This window comes from Malaclemys terrapin, chromosome 5 (assembly GCF_027887155.1).
Source record: "Malaclemys terrapin pileata isolate rMalTer1 chromosome 5, rMalTer1.hap1, whole genome shotgun sequence".
NCBI classification, from domain to species: domain Eukaryota; kingdom Metazoa; phylum Chordata; order Testudines; family Emydidae; genus Malaclemys; species Malaclemys terrapin.
In genome coordinates this window covers 73,190,785-73,208,615 of record NC_071509.1, presented here as the reverse complement: position 1 = coordinate 73,208,615, position 17,831 = coordinate 73,190,785, and the positions used below count along the sequence as shown (strand labels likewise).

The following is a 17,831-nucleotide window of genomic DNA, read 5'->3' as shown; positions in this document are numbered from 1 at the left end:
CAATGCTATATTAATCTCTTCATTTTCATGACTATCCGTTCCAAACACAACCTTTACAATAATTGTATGGGTGGGGGGCGTGCGTTAAGATTTATTTTGCCTAGATTACCAGAATTTCAGAAAGGGCTGGATTTTTTTTAAACTGAAATCAAATGTGCCTGCCCATCTTTGGAAAAATGTTTCACAATGGATATGACATAATCTCAATTATAGGAGCCAGGAGGCACTCAGGCCTAGATCTTCAAAGCTATTTAGTCTCCTTCCCATTGAAATCAATGGAAGTTAGGTGCCTAAATATCTTTACTGATTGGGTCCTCAGATACTTGTGGTGATGAATGACAATATGAAAACCTAAATAAGTTGGTAACTTGCACAAGTGGAGTGGGCTTGATCTGAAACTAAAGAAAGATGGTTGTGGTTTTTATTGGGTGAAAATGCATTTTAATTGCATGCCTTGCAGAAATGACAGTCTTGGGTGATATGAACCCAGTTTTTAGGTGAGTGGCTCCCTCTTTGTTGTTGAATCTCTGAAAAAAGGATCAAACATGCTGGGAAATATGTATTGTACATACCTGGTTTCATCCTAGCTGAACTATGGGTAAGGTTGATTTTTAATCACTCTCTTGCCTTTTTCTTGTTAAGATACTTTCCTAGGGGAAGTAGGTGAACTTTGTTACCTTTGTTTCATTTTGAGGGTATCATCCCTGAGTCAAGACTCTGCCGTAGGCAGTCCTTCATTAATCCAAGTGCATTTAATTAGCACTACTGAGAGGAGCTGAATTTTGGAGTTTTAAAACCTCATAGTATGTATGACAGGACCAAACTAAAAACATTTGTTCTTTATGTGCAGCTGTAGCGTCAAAGCTTGTGACCCATGCTTACCATAATTCCTCATTTTAAAGTAATTGAAAATACTTTACGTGGATAGGAATTTTCTGTGTGCTGGAGCCAGAACAGACTTTTGTAAGGCTTTGGTTATAAAAGGAGAATCAAATGAATGTTCATTTAGATTTCTGTGAAACTGAGCAACATTGACGGCAAAAAAGAACACATCCTTGGGACTGTAACAACCACCAGCCTGTTGCCCTTGTTTACCCTGTCAGAACAGTGAGAAGGAGGAGTGGAAAGAATCTCATCCAATGTGCACACTGTAATCAAAGCATGAAAAGTGTTGCTGGTTTGGCCTGCTTTCTAAATAAATGTTACAGTGAGTATTCAAAACAGGCTGGAATTGAGCCAAGGTTCCAAAATTCTCTGCTGTCAAAAGTTTCTGCATGTGAAATAATTAAAAGTAAAATATGTGGCGTGTCTATGGGCAGTTTCCCTGTGCCCTCTCTGGCCAAAAGAATTCAAATTTATATGCTTGAAGTTATGCATCTAAATCCAGATCTGGGCCCCTAAATAAGAGGGGGGTTTGGAGGTGCTGAGTTCCTTTGAAGCTCCCTTTGAAGTCAATGGAAATTTCGGCCTGATTTTGAAAGACAGCATAAAATTTTCAGCCACAGTTTTGTGCTGACAGTTATTTGCACCTATATTTTAAGTCTGCCTTTTCTTATTGTGTCCTACAGCTTTAATCCTCCCACTGTGCACTGAAAATCACATTAGACAAAAAATTCACATTCAAATCCACAAATAAATTAGCAGCATTTTGTCTATTGTTCCCTAGAATAGGCTAAACATAGGCATGGGAGCAGCCACGAACAAGAAGAAAATTCTCAGGACACAGTGTGTCCAGATAAGTGCATAGGGATGGTGAAACCACTGCAAAAGCCAGTGAATAGATGGTTTGGGTGACAACCAAAGCAGTAGAATGGTAATCACTTGAGGTGGTGGTCTGAACTGATTGCAACAACCATGAAGGGAACTGGTGTTGCTCATTACATGGGCCATGCCTTGGAGGGTAAATTGTAAATCCAACGGTGAACGAGATGGGTGGGCACCAGTGGCCAATGGCAGAGCTCCATTGGGAAGGGGCAGATTGTGGCAATGGCATATGTAATCCCTGATGGGGCCAAAGCTTTGTCTCCTGAATCTCTCCCATTCCCTAAGGGCCCACTTTTCAGGTCCCTGCAGTGTTGTTTCTCTTCTGTCTTTGCTATATAATAGCATGACCACCCTTATGACCAGACACACCCAATGTCTTTCTATTTATCTCCGTTTTCTTGTTGCCATATTGAAGCTCATGTCAAAAAATGTATGTTTGAAAAGGTAACTTTTTTTTGTGTACCTAAGTGTGATTTAAGAAAGGGGGATAGAATCATAGAAGATCAGGGTTGGAAGAGACCTCAGGAGGTCATCTAGTCCAACCCCTGCTCAAAGCAGGACCAACCCCAACTAAATCATCCCAGCCAGGACTTTGTCAAGCCGGGCCTCCACCACCTCCCTAGGTAACCCATTCCAGTGCTTCACCACCATCCTAGTGAAATACTGTTTCCTAATATCCAACCTAGACCTCCCCCACTGCAACTTGAAACCGTTGCTCCTTGATCTGTCATCTGCCACCACTGAGAACAGCCGAGCTCCATCCTCTTTGGAATAGGAATAGATCATCTCCATGAGGGGTCACAGCTCTCCCATCTCCCCTTCTCTCTCCAGCCCCAGTCCAAAACAGTCCAGAGTTGTTACAAGACATATCTATTTGCTAAGGCTTTTGAGGGCTGCTAGCTGTATAAATTTTTTTATAGTTATATGTCAAAGGCAGGTTGCCTGAAGTAGCTACCTCCATTGTTTGATTCATGTTTTGTAAATCTACATAAATTTTGTTGATAAACATATCGTTACCCCCCCCTTGACTCAAGCGTGTGGCCAAAGCTCGGGAGGTTTGTTTCTGTTAGGAGTAGAAATTGATGAGTGAGATGGGTATCTGTGATGCAATTCTGTTTGTTTACAAAGAATGTACAGGGGCCTGTTTCTCTGAACACTGGAGGAATCCAATAGGAGATAGCTTCTTTGCTCGCAGCTCCAACCCCTTTTCAATCAGCCTTGTCCCAAAAGCTCTCTGTAAGATTTTCTCAGGGCTATGCTCTGAGTGCTTGTTCAGGTTGTCACTGACTTTCTGCTCCTTCTCTGTATCCTGGTCCAATCTTAACAGTTAGGTCAACATAGCGACAGTGCTCAGGGGTGTGAAAAATCCACATCCCTCAGCACCACAGCTATGTCAACCTAATCGATCTAGCTACCATTGCTTACGGAGGTAAAGTTCCTGCAGTGCCATAGCTGTAGTGTACGCAGGGCCTCTGTCTGTTTCTGTGGTGTTTTTCTTTCTGCTTCTCTCTCTCTGTCTCATTCTCTCTGACATGCACATCTCTATTAAAACCAACACTCAACCAACCCTCTCTCCCGTATAGTTCGAATTCCTGAGCGGTCTCACATGTGCCTTTGTTTTTGGGCAGTGAAATGTATGAGTTTGTTCTGGGAAGTGTGCCTGTCTTTTGGGTGGGGCTGCTATTGTTTTATAGAAGTGCTATAGTATTTCTTACCACTCTCTTAAATGAAAGGTGGCGGTTACATGTTATCTTGCCTTGACCTCACCAAGCCTAAGCCTTGGGTGACCACAGTCCTTCCATGCAAGCTCCCATGTGCTGTGCAAAACTGAAATAGTGCTGGCACAGTGGCAGCATAACACCCCTCTTTTCATGAAACTTGCATAACTTTCTTGGGCTTATTATAGGTTATACCTTTTTGGACATCTGTGTGCCAGTTAGTGCGTGGGATGATTGGGACCTAGATATATTTTGCTAAGCTGCTTCTTGAATTTAGTGATTTAAAATATGAAATTGTAGCATGTGATATGAAAGCTTTGTTTCTTAATGTATTGTTGTATATTAGTCACTTGTGACTTGCTTCTCAAAATAGCCTGTATGTGGAAATTGTTAGTTTTTTAAACAGTAACCTATCCATTTCCCCACTCTATTAATTTACTTTCAGTAACAGAATATAAAATGTTTCAAGCAGAAAGAGTCCAATTATAGTCTTCTGCATCAATTCACTTGTTTTTGTATTGGTTTCTGACAGTTCATTTCTACTATATCAGCTTAATAAACACTAAAATTATAGTTCAAGACTATATATAAGGAATGACCTCCTGCCCCTATCCTGGAAACATGACTGCAGTTGATAGAAATATTTTCAGGTAACTACCTGATATTTGGTATCTCCATTTTATTATTAATTTTAAAAGATCCAGCACCAGCAGTTGACAAGTTAGTTATGTATTGACAGGAAGATGGACTGAGATGCTTTAACACAATTGGAATCTTTTTCCATCTTTATCATCTATGAATCCTAAATTCCAATTAATTTTAAATGTTCCTGGCAACAGAAAAAAATCATGCTCTCCTGGTTTGTGCTATCATCCCATTAACATTTTCACAATAGGAGAAAAGTTTCACTTTTAAATAAAAATGGGTCCAGACCAAAACCCCAGGTCTAAACACCCCAAAGTGTGTGGATGTTTGGAATCTAACCTGGATCCAGTTACGTATTTTGCAAAGCGTTTCTCTTTATAATGGGCTACACCAAAATCAGAGATCCGAAAACCCTCAAAAACTGGGGTGTTGAAAATCCAGCACTGAGCCAGTATCAGAGGTTACAGTGGCATTTTGCTACTTCATCAGGCTGTAGATGGGAACCCTGGTGTGCTACTGTTTTAAAAATGCAGAGGCTGACTGAAGTGTTCAGTTCCCCACTGCTTGAACTGAATAAGTATATCCTTGTCTACACTAGAAAATTTAACCATTATTTTCAGTAGTGAATCCCTTGTACAAATACTGACAATGGTTTTGATGCTAGTGCAGACTAGACAAAACCATTTTCAATCACTCCAGATAGTGGGACTGAGACTTTCAGAAAAGTGTGATCATGCTTTCTGCAATGGTATGGAGAACAGCTTTGTTCTTTGTATACCAGCATTTAAACAGTTGTTTTCCCATCAGGAGGCCACACTGTTGAAAAGTGCTTTCAGTGCTGGTTCAGTTTCCCAGTGTAAAGCAGGCTCTGGGGCTGACTAGTCTTTCAGAAACAGTATTGCCATGTCATTTTCCAGCTATGCAAGGAAGAGAAAACTTTGTTACACACTATGTATTCACAAACGGTAACATGGGTTAATTATAGTGCTGAGGCTACACCACTCTAGTTAAGATTGCATCACAACTTTCCTTAAATGTTGACCTTTCTAAGGGGTCTATATTGCAAATAGACACCCGGGGCCTATGCCACCTGACTTGGGCTCACAATAAGGGGCTGTTTAATTGTGGTGTAGACGTTCAGGCTCATACTGCCTGCCACCTGAGTTCTGGGACTTTCCCACCTTGCAGGGTCCTAGAGCCTGGGCTCCAGCCAAAGCCCAAACATTTATACTGCAGCTAAACAGACCCTTAGCTTGAGCCCTGTGAGCTTGAGTCAGTTGGCATGGGCAAGCCATGGGCTTTTACTTGCAGTCTAGACATACCCTAAGTCCTTTAAAATCAACATGCTTAGTCAGATTCCTTTGATATTTGGTGTGCCTCAGGAGAGTAGGGGATATGGTTAGTGATCCTAATTTGGGATCATATAAACTGGGGTTAAAGAGACATACGATCCTCCAAAACATTTTCCAAAAAGTTTTTAAATTTCTTTTTTGCAGAGCAAGGGGTCAAACTATTGATGTGGTGTGAGTCAAAATGGGCTCAATCTGTCATGTTTTACCCAAGGCAGTGCATGGCATCCACTAAATCTTTGGGCGATTAAATTGAGCCTGGTATTTAAGGATGTTCACTTCTTTGCTTGCGCAGATGTGCAGTCTGGAAGGATTACAGTGCATACGCACCAGTAAAGAAAAAAAACATGAGAGCATTTCTATGCAGCTATTTTATATTTGCCAGGGTAGTTTAATGCCTTTGCCCCCGTGAACACCCAACCATTGATGTATCTAATCCAAACTTTGTACACCTGTACAATGAAGATTGAATAACTCATGTTGCTTGATACATGAGTTCTCAGTTGTCACATATTTTTAATTTATGGGGAGGCTTACTGTGAACACAGTAGAATAGTCAGCAGGCAGTCTGACCAACATTTTTGTTATGGGGAGGAGCTAGAGGACTTCTGAGGGGAGGTAGGGACCGGGAAAGGGAGAGGGGTTGCAGCTGCAGAAGGGGTGGGAAATGGAAACAGGTGGTAGGCAAGCCTTGGATTGGTAGTTTTTGAGAAAATCTGTACTTTACTAGCCTCTGCTTGCAGTGTGTGTGTGGGGGGGGGGGGCGAGCTAAATTGTAGGGGAGAACACAGTGAATGGGTCAGAGCCATAGCTTGGGGGGACCACTTAAGCTGGGCTGGTGGTGCTCAGCCTATGGGAGGCAGTGCTGGCTGTTTCAGTATGCAAATTGTGGGACATGATATGAACAGCTGCCTAAATGACTACTAACTTCTACCAATAACGTATCTTTTCCTAGGCAATTCAGTGGCAAAACTCTACATTAACACAGAGTTAAAGTTGCTTGGTGGTATGTCACCACCTTGCAGAATGCTCAGTTAAGTAAAACTCAAACTTCTGAAAACCTTCAACCCGGCCCTCTTTCAGCAGGGCCCCAATATGTCCTGTTAAATATATATCTTTACTCTGCCAACCCTACAGGTGCTGAAATGTGCAAGCTTTTTATCTTGTTTTACTACCCATTCTCTCTGACCCAGAGGAATGGCCTGAGAAAAAGTTAGAGATCAAAGACAAAACGAGGCTGGGGACTGTAAACTAAGAACCTGCTCCTTTTGTTTTTGGTTTCTCCTGCATTTGGAGAAGCAGAACTTGATACCTCTTTGTAAATAAACAAAGTTGCATCAAAAAAAATACCAGACTCTATCAATTTGTACTTCCAACTGGAATGTCCCCAGGGCCCTGAAATTTGACCACCCATTCAGGTCGAAAAGGGGCAACAGTATGTACAGTGCACACACCCCTTTCCCTTTCACTCTTGCTCAACTAGTCATGCCTTCTTTACAGGCGCTGTTATCATGTTTGTTGTATTGTCATTGCTAACTTTGCTTGCTATTTTGTGTATGTGTTATGTTGGCACCCACTTCAGCACCATTTCAACTCCTATTTGAACTAATGCTTGAGAAAAAAATCAAAAACAAACATTTAAACTTTTGCCATAGAACTGACTCTCAGATCACAACAAAGTGAGTTAGAAGAACAATTGTATGACTTCAACTAAGCTTCTGCATTATTATTGATAACTGTGGTAACAACACGAAGAATATAGTTTAAAAAAAATTAGAATATCGGGTTCACAGCTTGAATTTCATGAGTTTGGACAGGGTAGGTGAGATCCTGACCCTACTGAAGTCAATGTCAAAAACTCATTGACTTCAGAAAGGGCAGGATTTTACCCAGATATTTTAAAATCTTAATGGTTTAATAAAAAATGTTACTTTCTTGTATTGTGTTGCAGGGGATTTCCAAAGAAAACAGGCAGAACTGCTAGGATAGCATCTGACGAAGAGATTCAAGGGACAAAAGATGCTGTCATACAAGACCTGGAAAGAAAACTTCGTTTCAAGGAAGAACTTTTGAACAATGGCCAGCCGGTATTTAAACCTAACATGTAACGGGGGGATTGGGCATAGTTTCTCAGATAATTTATTATTTGTATTACAATAGTGTGGCTCCATCAGGATTAGGGCCATTGCACTAAGCATAGACCCTGCCTCAAAAACCTTACAATCTAATTTTAAGACAAGACAAAACAAGTGGGTGTAACAAACAATTGGAAGAAATGCTGATAGGAAGCATGTGGTTACAGATTAGCCATGTGCACATCTACAAGGTTTTGAGCCAATTATTTCTCTATGCATTGTAAGACATAAATAAAATTAGTCTCTAATTTACTTTTGAGAAAGTTCACCTGCTGTTCAGACACACCAACTTTCCCAAACCTTGTGTGAATTTTTCAGTTAAGGGATTGTTTTAAGTGTCTTTGAAACCTTAGTAGTCTAAGAATCAACTACTGACATCTTTCTTGTGATTTATTTTAAATAATGAAGGTTATTTATATGCTGTAGATTATCATCCCCATTTTGTAAATGAAGGGCAAAATTTTCAAAAGCGTCTAAGTGATATAGAAGTCATTGAAATCTCATTGATAATCAACGGATCTTAGGTTTCTTGGGGTATGTCTACACTGGAAAAAAAAAGACCTATGGCAGTGAGTCTCAGAGCCTAAGTCAATTCAGGTTATGGGGCTAAAAATAGCAGTGTAGATGTTCTCACTTGGGCTGGAGCCTGGGCTTTGAGACCTGCTGTTCTTGCTTGTTTCTCCTCTGAGGTAATAATTGTGTTTGGGAGTATAATTGCTTTCTGTGGAAATTATGTTGATGACACAAATAAGAGTAATAACTTAAGAGGAGATGGATTTTTAAGAAATAAAGATCCTGTTTTCATCTCAGCAATACATTTGAGCAGTACAGAAAATATGACACAGAAGCTAACTTATTGCTAAACTGAATGATTCTCAGATTTTCCCATGGGAACACTGGTTGTTCTTTAAGTTACCTGCTGTGTGTTTTTTAAAAGAGAAAAAATAACTTTCCTTTACTTCCCCTTCCCCTTCTCCACTTTCCTTTCCTCCCACTCCCTTTTTTTGTTTTATTTTTGTTCAGAGGTTAACTTATGAGGAGAAGATGGCACGTCGACTACTGGGTGCTGACAATGCTGCAACTGTCTTTAATATACAGGAACCAGACGAAGAGCCCACTACACAGGTGCTACATAACTCTGCACTTGCACAGTAAAATAATCATTTCCTTTCCATTGCTCCTTTCAGACAACATTCTACTAGAGAGCTCCATATGGTAGGATAGACAAGACAGGACGGATTTGACTAAAGAAGTTGTGAGTTATACACAAAAGCAATCAAGTGGAGAATACCATGCTTATTGCTCAGTTTTTCCACACTGAATAAGATGAAAGGATTCTCAAATGTCTGCTTCCTACTTTGAGCTTCATTTCTTTTTATCCTATCCTATCCTGACCCTTCAGTTTCTCAAGGCAAAAATACATCCTCTGTTATCTTGAGACTAACTTGTCTTTTATGCATGTAATCTGTACTGTTGTGTGCAAACCAAAATCAGAAGTGTAGCAGAAAGTCTGTTTAAAAAGCCAAGTAACCCATTTTCCATTTTTGCTCTGTTGCCAGTGTTGCTGTTCAGCCATTCGTTTGTTTATGTTACCACATGCAGTACTTTCTTCTGAAAGAACTCCCAGAAATTGTAGTGGATTCCTCTTGATCTTCTTACTGCTAGCCTTCATTTTCTTTCTGCCCTTACAGGAAGCTTGCTCTCTTGATGCTTCTATAAAGAGTCCTGTGGATAATCAAAAGGTTTTCATCTTTCTTCTTTCTTGCTTTTTTTAATCTATTGACTTTTTGTCTCCTGTACCTTTCACCTTTACCTTCCTTCTTTAATAACACTGCAGTGGTCAAATATTAATGACTTATTTCTGGGTGCACTTACACACATGGTGTTTAATTTAATATTTAGTAAGCAACTGCAGACAGATTAACTTTAACAACACTACCATTATAGCTCTGTACAAATGTCTTTCCCCAGTAATTCTGAGATCCATTGACGCAAGATGCTTTGCATCTTGCATTGGCTCATCTAAGTAATGTAGAATCAGATAATTGGATAACATTTCATGGGAAAATTTGTAAAGAAATAGGTAAAAATGTTTGTTATAACCAAAATCCAACTTTTCTCTCACTTTTTTCCTGCACAAAGTGATCATTATTTTCTATAACCAAGTCAGGGGGTAGCGATGAGGGGCTTAATGTCATCAGCCAGATCAAATTCATTTGTAGAGGGAGGATCTATGAAAGGAGACTTTACATGAGATACCAATAGTAATAAGAAAAAGAATGGTTAGAAAGAATATAAAACCTACAAAAGGGTGTTCTAGTTTCTACAGCCTAAGAAAATCAATGATAAATAAAGATTTCTGCTGCTGTTTAGTCTTCAGTTCACTTACCATAAAGCCCACGTCAAATATGTCTAGATGCAAAGTATGGGTATCAGTAGACGTGAGAAAAATATGGCCGTTGTCGTCATATGCCATATGTTGATTTCACACTGAACATTCCCTGTATATATAGGGAATGTTCAGTGTGAAATAAACAATATACCGTATAGTGTGTGTTTGTGTGTGTGTGTGTCACTGTTTTTTAAACAAGGGCAATCTGTGGCAGCAACTGGATTGGGGCTGGAGACGTGAGAAAAATATGGCAGTTGTAGTCATATACCAGTAATGTAGTTTTGTCACTGCTCAGGGAGAATGTAAACAAAATAATGGTATTTTTATTGTACTACTTGCAGTAAGGTTCTTCACAAACTCCAGCTGTGAACCATATGGTCTCCTGACCATCTGGAGACAAACCCCACCCTAAATCTGCCTACACCCTCCAGGAAAAATCAGTGTTTTTTTCTTTGTGAACTGTTTAAGAATATATGATTTTATGCTTTGTGTGTTTGGGGGAAAAAAGAGAGAGGAAGAAAAGCAACCAATGGCTTTCTTTCTTTCTTTCTTTCTTTCTTTCTTATGAATTAGACCCTAGGACAACATAAAATAAAATGTATGCCTAGTACCAGATATTTTCATTGTTTTATAACGAACTCCTTTTGGGCACAAATTGTTTTTTTTCTTCTACATAATACAATTTCTTTCTATATGTAAGATCCTAACCAATTGTCAAAGACCTAGGGAAAGAAATTCATTAGAATCATATCATACTATGTAGTAAATGACGACAGATACTAACATGAACCTTTCTTGTCCGGTAGGAGTATAAAGTCTCCAGCTTTGAGCAAAGACTGATCAGTGAGATTGAATACCGCCTGGAGAGGTCTCCTGTGGAGGAATCGGATGATGAGGTGCAGCATGGAGACAAGCCCACTGATAACAGTGTGACACCATATTTTGAGATGAAGCTGAAACATTACAAAATCTTTGAAGGAATGTCAGTCACATTTACATGCAGAGTGGCTGGAAATCCAAAGCCAAAGGTGAGAGGATGGAAGAAATCTCTTTAGAAGTGTGGAAACTTCTGATTATTGTATTGGTTATCTCTGTAATAACAAGTGTTCTATGTATTATAAGAATATTAAGTTTTCTGTCTGGGGGCAGGTCCTCAGGTGGCATCTTCTTCTTAGCATATGTGCAATGTGCCTCAGGTACCACATGAACTTCATCACCAAATTTGTCCACTGGTTGGATAATTAGCTTCCACAGCCTGGGCAGCTGGGTACTGATGGGGAGTGCAATGTGAACGCTGATCCATGCCCCCCAATCAGGTGGCAGAAATTGTCATGGCTCTATTGAAGCTAGTGAAGTTATGGTGATTTGCATCAGCTGAGGGTCTGCATCTTGGGGTTTATCTCTAAAGATGCACAGCTAACCATCTCCCAGTCACCTTAGCCATATATAATGGGGGTAAAATTTTCCAAAGCACCTAAGAACCATTTTCAAAAGTGATTTAGGAGCTTAATTGTCATTGAAAGTCAATGAGACTTAGGACACTTTTGAAAATGGGACTTAGATTCCTAGGTTACTTACAAAAATTGTCCCATATGTTTCTGATACATTGTAATGGTGCTCCTCATGTTTCTGTAATTTTTATTTTTTAATGACAGAAGCTTGTTGTTCATCTGAAAATCTTCTCAAAGGCCACCATACCTTCCAGTGAAGTCTTGTCAAAGGAAACTTTCATTGACTGGGCAAAGATTTCTGCCAAGCATCACTGTTTTCTTTTAGATTTTTAAAGTTCAAAAAATAACAATATAGCATCTCCTGGTTTGGTGCACAGCACTCAGGATGGGTTTCCTTTGAGAAAATGTTAAATCTCTGTTGATACTAGGTAATTAGTGTGGAGGAAAATGTCCTGTTTAGTAGGCTGTGCTTAGTAATTTTAATGATTAACCAGTAATCTACTGACCTATTTAGGTAACTGGAAAACAAAAGCAGCACTGGTTCCTTGTTGGCTTCATTCATAAAGCAAGTAACTTCATAATTGTCCTGAAGGGTAGGGGAAGATGGGAGGAGAGCAGTAATGTGCGGCAGGTTGTCACAGTGTCCCCTTGTGGCTAGATACTGTTTTTCATTTAGATTATTCCATTGAAGCCCAGCCTTCACAGCAGTGAAGGCCAGATTGGTAAACTGCCAGAAATGCAAGGGGCTACAAAATTTACATAATAAATGTATTAGGATTTTAGTTTGAGGAAAATTATACATTTTTAAAAGGTGTCTATAGAGTGCTATTAGCATGCAGTGTTACACAAAATTATAGAAAGACCAAATGTGTTTGGAGTGTTGCCAGGGAAGGACTAGAATTGGGAAAACTGGCGCAGCTTCTCTGAAAGCAACTTCTTGATGTTCAGCTTTATTTCTCAGCTTTATTTTTGAACAGTTTGAGTCTGTTATGCAATGTTGTGGTCACTTTGATCCCTGCAGAGTCCAAATAGAAGAAATATCTGTTCACAAACATAAGTATTTCCAAAGAGACTTTTACAAATAGCAGCCCTCTTTATGTAACCTATGAAAGCTTTCCTGGCCTGCCGCTCCTGAAGCCTTCTGATCTGTTCATTTTATCTAGAACATGCCTGTGTTTCCTACTTGTTCACCTATTCTTACTGGTAGTCTGCTTCTCTAGAAAAAGATTGAAATGAGTAGCCACAGATTGTGTATCACAGACCTAATACCTTTCCATCTCTAATAGTTTCTGTAATCCTAAAGAATGTATCCCGGTGGTTAAGTGCAGTCCACACTGGATTTCCATGTTATAGTTAACTGTAGTGGTCATTGTTGTCATCTTGGCAAATCCCAAAGGGACATCACCTTCTTGCAGTAACCAGATAACCATAGTGACATAATTAAATTGATATAATTAGACATCAGATTCAACACCCCATTGAAAAATTAGTGGAAGGTTATATCTCTGAGCTCTTGATTCAGGCTGTGAGTCTGTGGACTCAGGAAGATAGAGAATAATGATATGTTTTTCTTCACAACCATCATAGTTAAATATTAGTGTGTGATTTCCAAAAACACTTTGCTCCCATTGAAATCAGTTAAGCCAACATTGAGCATTGCTGAAATCTCACTTAAATAAAAAATAAAATAAAAGCTTAAGTTCTTAGGAAACTGAGGGGATATTACTGGATCTCAAGAACCAACTCAGCAGGCCATGGATTACATACCCCAGGCTTCTTTTAATTTTGTATTCTCTCTCTGAAATTCAAATTTAATTCCATCTCATGTATTTGATGCTGCTGCACTTTTTAGTAGTGTAGATTGACTTTAGAATGGCTGAATCAGAAAAAGTTTTATGGTTATTTATGTTGAAGAAAATAATCCCATAGCCTTTTCAGTTTGTGTACTATTTATTCTTGTACTTCGTTTCAGCTTAGTCCCACATTTGGACCTTGGGAGGCTGAGAACAATGCTTAGAATTGGCTTTCCTCAATCTAATTTTTCTGGGCAATACTTATGTGTATACAGAATGAGAAACACAGTGATGCAAACAAGTGGGCAGCACTGCACATAGAAGAGATCAAAGAGGGAGCTTTTAATTAACCACAGGTAGTATTAAAAAAATTAAGTTTCCTAAACTAAAATGTACAAAGTTCAATGTGGTATGGGTTAGTCCATTAAGGAGCCAGGACTAACTTCAGGCCTGATCCAATTCTTATTGACTTTGATGGGCGCTGATTAAGATGGGAAGATGAATCAGGACAGAAAAGTTTCCAACTACGTTAGGTTACTGTAGTTGGGTGTGTGGTCTGATGGAGAAGTGTGCTTTTTGCCCACGGCTTACGAATCACAGTTTGGGTGGACCATAGTGAACTATGGTCATTTCTTATATTTGGAGAGCATTCAATTGGCTGTTCCCTGAAAACACTGCATTCTAAATTAGTGCATTATTTGACATGGGTATGTTGTGATAGGGATATTATGCTCCATTTCTCCATTATATTAAAATATATACATTGAAAGTGGTCTGTCATCCTCACTGGTGGGGCTATGACCTTTTATTCAGTTTCCTTGGAGATGCTTCATGTGTGATTTGCTCAGTTGCCAGGGGTGGAATCATTTCCACTGCTGTTGGGTAACTTCTTGTCAACTGGACTTCTCTGGAATTACCAGAACATGTTCTTTCCCTTATCTGCTTAAGTATGTCAAGCTGGCAATTTTGAAACGGTTGATGGTTGAGATGAGCTCCTATACTGCCATTTCCTGATGCTGGAAATGTTGACACTGGCAAATGAAAGCCTGGAAACTATTTACTCAACTTGAATCACCTTTTTCCCAAATAGTCTGTGAAAGAATAGATTTGGGAGGAACTGTGGTGTTTCTAAAATCTGGCATTCATTACAAGGGATCTTTGTAAATAGGATTATTGGTTTGATTTTTCTTTTTTCTGAACATACCATGTAAGTTGAATACTGATGTGAAAATTCTGTCTTTAGATATGTTTCTAAAATCTGAATTTCCTTTGATTATAACTATCATGATAGTTGTTTTCTGGTTAAAGTGGGAATCAATGTGTGTGAGAGAGGAAATGTTCTTTTTGAGGGATATTTGTCTTTATGATTATGATAATTCCATACAGAGAAATATTCACCTCAAAATAGGGGTTAAGTGAGATGTGAGTATGGGCATAGACCTTGTACTGGCCTCTCTGCACAGGGGTGGATGTCATTCACAATTTAAAAATAACTGAATCTGCAGTACATGGTTGAAAATCACTACCATTTTTTTAATACATTCACTTACACTGTTTTTGAAAATTTATTAAAAATATACAATATCCAAATGTAAGGTCAATGACTACATAATGGTACCTTTTATTATAAGGTATCATATGAGGAAAATATTTTACCAGACAGGTGGCCCTTGTTTCCAGTAGAAATAGTGATGGTACCATTACTTATAACCCACAACAGATAAGGGTTACATTAAAAATTCACTCAGAATAAAAAGCCATAGAAGGGAACTTTGTTACTACCTGGTGGAAGTGAGTATTAAGCAATCAGTGTATCAAGTTGGGACAACAGATACAGTTAATAGGTGCCTCTGCTTAATAATTCTTGGCATGTCTCTTGATTTTGTGATGAGAGAAATGTGTTACAAAATAATTACCACTTAATGCAAGCCCAACTAATGTCAAGTAACATTATGAAACATGTGAAGCATACAAGTTAAAACTCATTTTTGCAGCTATGTCTTTGTTCAGAACCATTAGCATATGTTTATAAATGATCAAATATCTTTTGTCTCCAGTAAAAGCTCTGTCAGCAAATGAGAAAACATTACCAAATCTGTTAACACCATAGATTTTCTGCAAGCCTGCTGACAGACAAAATGGAAAACTAGTATAACCAGCTATTGAGGAAATGAAATCATTTATAGTGACATATAATGCCTGTCAATACAAGAACCAGACATAGTAATTATTTTAAAAGGAAATTTCCACTCAGTTTTCCTAGTCTATTGTATTTCAGTGAAATTTAAAAGTGTCCTTCATTCACTCCCCAAAATGAATGAATTATTGGCTTTGAAGAGTTGGCAAATATGAAGAACCTGGAAGATTGTAATCTAACTGGAATCTTGCTCTGCTTTGTCGCTTGACTGTTGCTGGAAAACTTCCGAACACATTTTTCTCACTAAATCACTGAGTTCTCACTACAGAAATAACACTCCTGACAACGTTGCCTGCCTTATGCTAATAATCCTATTGGTTTCATGATTAGGGGAAGAAAAATTTCACTCTATATGTACTGTGCTGTAAAAAAGAAATCCATATTCATTTATTGTTCTAACACATCAGCCTACATATAGTAAGTGGATGTAGCCCTTTTTCCTTCATCTCATAGGCAATGATAACACTGTGAACACATATATTTTCTTCTAAGTGGGAAAGTTCTTTGAATGGAAATACAGGCTGTATGGCAGGGCCTAGAGAGAAACAATGAGAAAGAAAGAGAGTTGACCAGAGGTTCAGGTTTGAACACAAATTACCCTCTCCTGATAGGGTTTTGTTGTTCTGGTTAAACCCAGATTGACACCAACTTGGTAAGTCTGTAGCTGCATTCCATCCATGCACTTACACAAGCAGTAAACTCAAAAGAAGAAGCCATACAGGGTAGCTCTTCTATTCTTCCTATAGCTTCCTGGCCTGGCTTTTGGTCTGCACAGCCTTCTTGACCTCCCTGTGTAAGGTATGTGCATAGGCTAACCTGCTCCTGATTTGCTTCTGGCCACTAGTGATTCCCTCAGCTCCTTCTGATCCTCAGCTGGGAATTAACCCACAAAGCCCTTTGTCTGGGTTGGTGGAGCTGCCTTCCAAGGACATCTATACTCCTTGTACTCACTGTTGCAGCCTGTCAGGCATAGAAAGAAAATGGAAAAAGTCAAAGGTTTTAGACTTATTTTGCCCCCAACTTTTTTCTACAGATATTAAGGTAAGGGAGAGCAGAGGGAGAACTTCCCCTCCCTTCTTGTCTGGTTGATGAAGTGAGGACATGAGAGGAGCTTGTTCCTGGAGCTCCCAGTTTTTCCCACCAGTCAGAGGAGCACCTAATGGCAGAATTATGGCCCCAGACGCAAGTTCTCTATTCGCCTCCTCTCCAAAGGAAGATATTTCTCCAGGCTAGCTCCAGAGGAAGGAAATTGCCCCAGCAGCTCCCTCTTCCCTTGAGGAGGGAGAGAGAAGGAAACACAAATACATCATAGATTTGACATAAAATCTCTTTTGCAGCATATATTTCAGGGTAGAGCTCCAGGCCCTCTCCTTTTCGTTTTTGAATCAGTACAGATTCTCCAGCCTAGCAGACACTGAGGAGCATCAGGGATGTAGCGCATCCCAGCACACTTTTACTTTGCTTGCTGCTGCTTCCTTTGTGGGATAAGAACCCCTGTCAAATGCATTTATTTTCTTGACCCAATTCTCTTCTTTTTGCTGCCTCTCATCACCACAAAATGATGCAGCACCACATTCCTGTTTAATGTGGCACCAGTTGGCAGGGTCCGGGGACCGTTGCCCAGGCCACTGGACAGTCCCCCTGTCCCCAGGGCCTCCCCAGCAGCAGCTGGTGTGGCTGTGCCGGGGGGCACCTGAGCAGCTGGCCCCAGAGCCAGCTGTTTGGGCAGCCCTTGGGTCAGCCACACTGGCCCCTGCATAAGTCATGGAAAGTCACAGAATCCGTGACTTCCACACCCTCCAGGACAGACATGGAGCCCTAATTATGGGTAATTGAAATTTAATGGTGAGTGGCATTTTGTAATAAAACTAGGCCAGATACAGGGGTGAACAATTTTCAGAAATAAATGCCTTAAGTTAAGCTCCTAAACCCATATTCAGGCACTTAAGTTAAGTGACCTCTTTTTCAGAAATGTTGAGCATTCATTGACTTCAACAGAAGCTGCTGAGCGGTCAGCATCTTTGAAAAAGACGCCATGTATTTAGAAGCCTAAATATGGGCTTAGGCCTCTTAGGCATCATGGGTAAAATATTCAAAAGCACCAAAGGCCCAGATCCTCAAAGGTTTTTAGGCAATTAATCAATGGGATTTAGGTGCCTAAATACCTTTGAGGATCTGGGCCTAAGTGACTAAAGCACTTTTGAAAATTTTATATTTTTAAACTTTGGTCACAATTTCCAAATTTCCTTTTTGCGTGTGCTGGAGACTTTTAAAAACTGTATTTATGGAATGGATACAAAAATGAAATGGATGTTTTTTTCTGGTTACATCTGTCTTGAACTCTTGTCCTATACTGAGGGCCCTACCAAATTCACAGTCCATTTTAG

General features: G+C 39.6%; 1 protein-coding gene across 3 annotated transcripts in view; it reads left to right on the top strand.

The window, feature by feature from the left end:
- PALLD (palladin, cytoskeletal associated protein) overlaps positions 1-17,831 on the top strand; it is a 319,604-nt gene that overhangs the window by 274,823 nt on the left and 26,950 nt on the right. For 2 of the 3 annotated variants that reach the window (XM_054030226.1, XM_054030228.1), the window contains exons 12-15: positions 7,428-7,563; positions 8,635-8,736; positions 9,303-9,353; positions 10,810-11,031. In XM_054030226.1, the coding sequence (XP_053886201.1) occupies positions 7,428-7,563; positions 8,635-8,736; positions 9,303-9,353; positions 10,810-11,031 (511 nt within the window). The remainder of the gene's footprint in view (positions 1-7,427; positions 7,564-8,634; positions 8,737-9,302; positions 9,354-10,809; positions 11,032-17,831) is intronic. The other variant, XM_054030227.1, reaches the window with a different exon arrangement.